This window comes from Galeopterus variegatus, unplaced genomic scaffold, assembly GCF_000696425.1.
Source record: "Galeopterus variegatus unplaced genomic scaffold, G_variegatus-3.0.2 Scaffold6863, whole genome shotgun sequence".
NCBI classification, from domain to species: Eukaryota; Metazoa; Chordata; class Mammalia; order Dermoptera; family Cynocephalidae; genus Galeopterus; species Galeopterus variegatus.
In genome coordinates, this window is record NW_007732974.1 from 37,518 (window position 1) to 41,058 (window position 3,541).

Here is a 3,541-nt window from a genome sequence, read left to right on the forward strand (position 1 = left end):
TTGAGTTTCGAGAGCTGTTTATGTCTTTTAGATACTAGTCCTTTATTAGACACATACTTTATAAATATTTCCTCCCAGTCTGCAGCTTGTCTTTTCCTCCTCTTCAAATGGGCTTTTACAGAGCAAAAGTTTTTCATTTTGATATTCAGTTTATCAATTTTTAAAAAAATTTTCTCTTCTGTTTTTAAAAAGTTTCCCAAGTCTGTGATCCATTTTAAGTTCATTTTTGAATAAGGTGTGATGTTTAGATAAAGGTTTTTTTTTTTTTTTTTTTGGTCTCTAAGTGTCCAGTTGCTCCAGCACCGTTTGTTGAGAAGACTGTCCTCTTCCGTTGAATTGCTTTTGCACCTTTGTCAAAAACCAGTGCGGCACCTATGTGTGGATCTGTTTCTGGGGCCTTTGCTCTGTCCCATGGACCTGTCACCCCCTCTGTTTTCCAGTGTACAGCACCAGACAGGAGTTTCTGTTCCTGACAACCATGCCAGAAATGGAGAGGTCGCCAGAGGAGAAGCACTTTCCTGAGGAACTAAAGGTGGGCACAAGCTGGGCTGAGGGCCCTCTCCCCTCAGACAGGGATGCAGCTTTGTGCAGGGAGCCTCCAGGGCATCCCTGCCTGTGCTCTCCCTTCAGCTGGCTTCTGCTTGTCGTCACATCCCGCTTTAGAGCAGTGGCTTATGTTACTCTTGTGTGCCTCACAGTGCTGTGCACATCGTGGGTGCTTTGTAAAAACGCTGGTTGTGCTGAATTCCTGACCAGCCGAGTGCGAGCCTCGCCAGGGGAGTCGAGTGTGCTGGGCAAGGTCAGGAAGAAACCAGGAGGGAAAAGAGATCTGACCCAGGATCATAGACTGTTAGAGTGGGATGAGGCCTCGGACAGCAGAGCAGACAACACAGCCTCTGAGTTGTACAAGTGAGAGAACTGAGTCTAGGGAAAATCCAAAATCACATGAGGGTTACTGGCAGAGCCCAAGATGTTTCTCTAGACGGGATGAGGGATGTGCTCCCAAAGGGCCATCTCATGCACTGAACCCCCGTTCTGGAACTGGAAGGGTGAAGTTCCACTTGTGTCAGAAGCACTGACATGGACAGAGCAGGCCCGACAGATGTTTATCAGCCTAGAATTAAACCCTAGAGAAGGGCACAGCTCCTGTCCATGGCCTTTAGGGTAAGGACAAATTAAAACCCAGTTAAAATAGAAAGCATCTACCTGGTCATGGTAGAGTGCTTTTGGAGTTTACTTTTTGCAGGATTTTGATGTGATAGAGATCAAGTGCAGAACTCTTTAAGACAGCCCAGGAATGTTGCTTTTAGGTTGAGACATCCCAGGGCAAGAATAGAATGTGGATGGATTCTAGAGACAAAAAGCCACAAAAACCTATAGAAAATAGGAGGGTGACTTTAATAGGAAAGGCAAGGAAATCAGTGTTTAGTTACACAGATAAAGAGGAATGCAGTGGTAGGGTAGGCTTTCTGCAAAGTGTTTGAGACAAGGGCCCCTCTAGGACACCCCTGTGCAGGAGAGGACTATCACCCTGGCAGTCACTCTTGGAGACAGAGGGATGCTCTTCCTGCAGGCCAACAGGAATGTGGCTGGGACGACTGCACCTGAACGTGCTTTACACTTTGCAGTGCACCTTATGGGTTTTAATCTGCTTGGGCCTCGAGCATCCCTCCGAGGTGTCAGTATTTTTATTCTCAATTTGCAGTTGGAAAACATGAGGCTCAAGGAACTTTGCCTGCTGGCTTAGACTTTGAACCAGTGTCCTTTGTCCCCTTCCGTTCCCATGCTATCCAACTGATTCTCATAAATCTCAGATTTGAGGTGAAGGAAATGGGGGAGCAGTCGTCAGATGTAACATCCTCTGAGACCAGGACTTGTTAGATGACAGTAAAACTCAGCATATGCTTTCCCACAGGAAAGGTGGCTTATTATGGTGGTCAGGCTCCACAGCTTACCTTTCAAAGTTTATTTTGTGCATAATGTAGCTGAATGGTTGAATGGAAAATAATTGAAAGTAACGTCAGTCATTAAAATTGGTTTTCTGTATTTACAAAGGGAAAACATAGAAAATGAAGCTAGTTGGTAAACACAGTTGAACAACACTTTTTTTGTTTTGTTTTGTATTTAATGCCTGAGCTTGAAGAAACTATCCCACGATGCACAGCTCTTGAGTGCCATCTGTGGTTGGGGTTAGCTTTGAGGTTTGAAAGGCTGGGACAAGTGAGCAGAAGAGAGAGGGCTGTCTCGGGGTAAGTGAGCAAGAGTTGGGATCGATGAGGGATTGGGGTTAAATTAGTCACCTTCTTGTCAAAGCCAGGACAGTGCCTGGCGTGGTTCCTGGAGTTCTGTGCAGGGCACAGGGCTGTGCTGAGACCCCTGATGGGAGGACAAGGATGCTGGGCAAAGGGCCAGAGGTGCCCCTCTCTTGCCAAGTGCCTTCACCTCAGGAAGTAGGGTCCTGAGGTGGCTTTAGAGGTGGCTACAGGTTCTTGTTAACAATCCCCAGGACAGTCTTCCCTTCACAAGGGAATCCCAGGAAATTCAGTTAAACCCTTGAGGGATAAAAGAGCATCCTGGATGCAGGTGGTTTGAGGGAGTTTGGTTGCTGTAGATCCAAGGAAGGGAGAGCAGGGAGCAGGTGGTAGGGCAGGAACCTCTGTTGTCCCAGTATTTCCAGTATCCTTTTTCTGGGGTATTCTAGAAGGCTTACATCCTTTTCCCCCTTTTGTAACTGACCCAGTCCCCAGGATGGGCAGGTTGTTACCACTGCCCCATAAATGGATTGCCTGGCAAGCCTAGTGTGTTTTAAAAGGTATAACAAGGGCGTTTGGTCCATTCAGTAAAGTTAATTTGGAGAGACCGTCTACTTTGAAATCTTGGGAGAAGTCCTGTGTAGCTTTAAGGAAAGTAATAGACATAGCAGCAGAAGCATTTCAAAATGCTGAGAAACGGCCACACTGGAGGTGGCCACAGGAGTGGGTTGGGGGAAACAGTCTCACTGTTTGAAGTGTTTTCTGGATGCTTCTTGGAGAACTAGGTGACCATGACGTGAGCGAGGGGATTTAACTCATTGAGGATGGGGTCTGGGGTGTCATGGAACAACTCTGATATGCGCCAGTGCATCTCCCTCGTCCCCTCCGTCCCCTTCCCGCCTCCCCTCCAGCTTGCGTGCACGTGCAGTACGTGTGTATACATGCCCACACACCACGCCACACGTGTTCTTACTCAGCTGAGGCTTTCCCGGGTGTCTCTACAAGAACCTGTAACCACCTCCAAGCACAGACAAAGCCTTGACAAGTAGTTGGGCAGCAAACAGGACTGCCACCCACGAGAGCAGGAGACATTTGCACTGAGTGTTACCCAAGGCCTCTCATGTTACAGGTGTCCTCTTAGGTTCTAAAACAGCCCAAAGGGTGTGCGCCATCATTTGGAACCTGAGCTTTTTGTCTTTTTCTGTTTGTTAAATCCGCCTTCTCTCAAGAAGGAAAATCCAGTGATCCAGGTTTTTCCTTTTTTTTTTTTTTTTTTTTTTTTTTTTTTT

The 3,541-nt window shown here is 46.9% G+C and overlaps 1 protein-coding gene across 2 annotated transcripts in view; it reads left to right on the top strand.

Annotated features, from left to right (window-relative positions):
• Window positions 1-3,541, top strand: part of CHST10 (carbohydrate sulfotransferase 10) — a 13,832-nt gene that overhangs the window by 4,656 nt on the left and 5,635 nt on the right. For both annotated transcript variants that reach the window (XM_008591358.1, XM_008591359.1), the window contains one exon: window positions 441-532. In XM_008591358.1, the coding sequence (XP_008589580.1) occupies window positions 441-532 (92 nt within the window). The remainder of the gene's footprint in view (window positions 1-440; window positions 533-3,541) is intronic.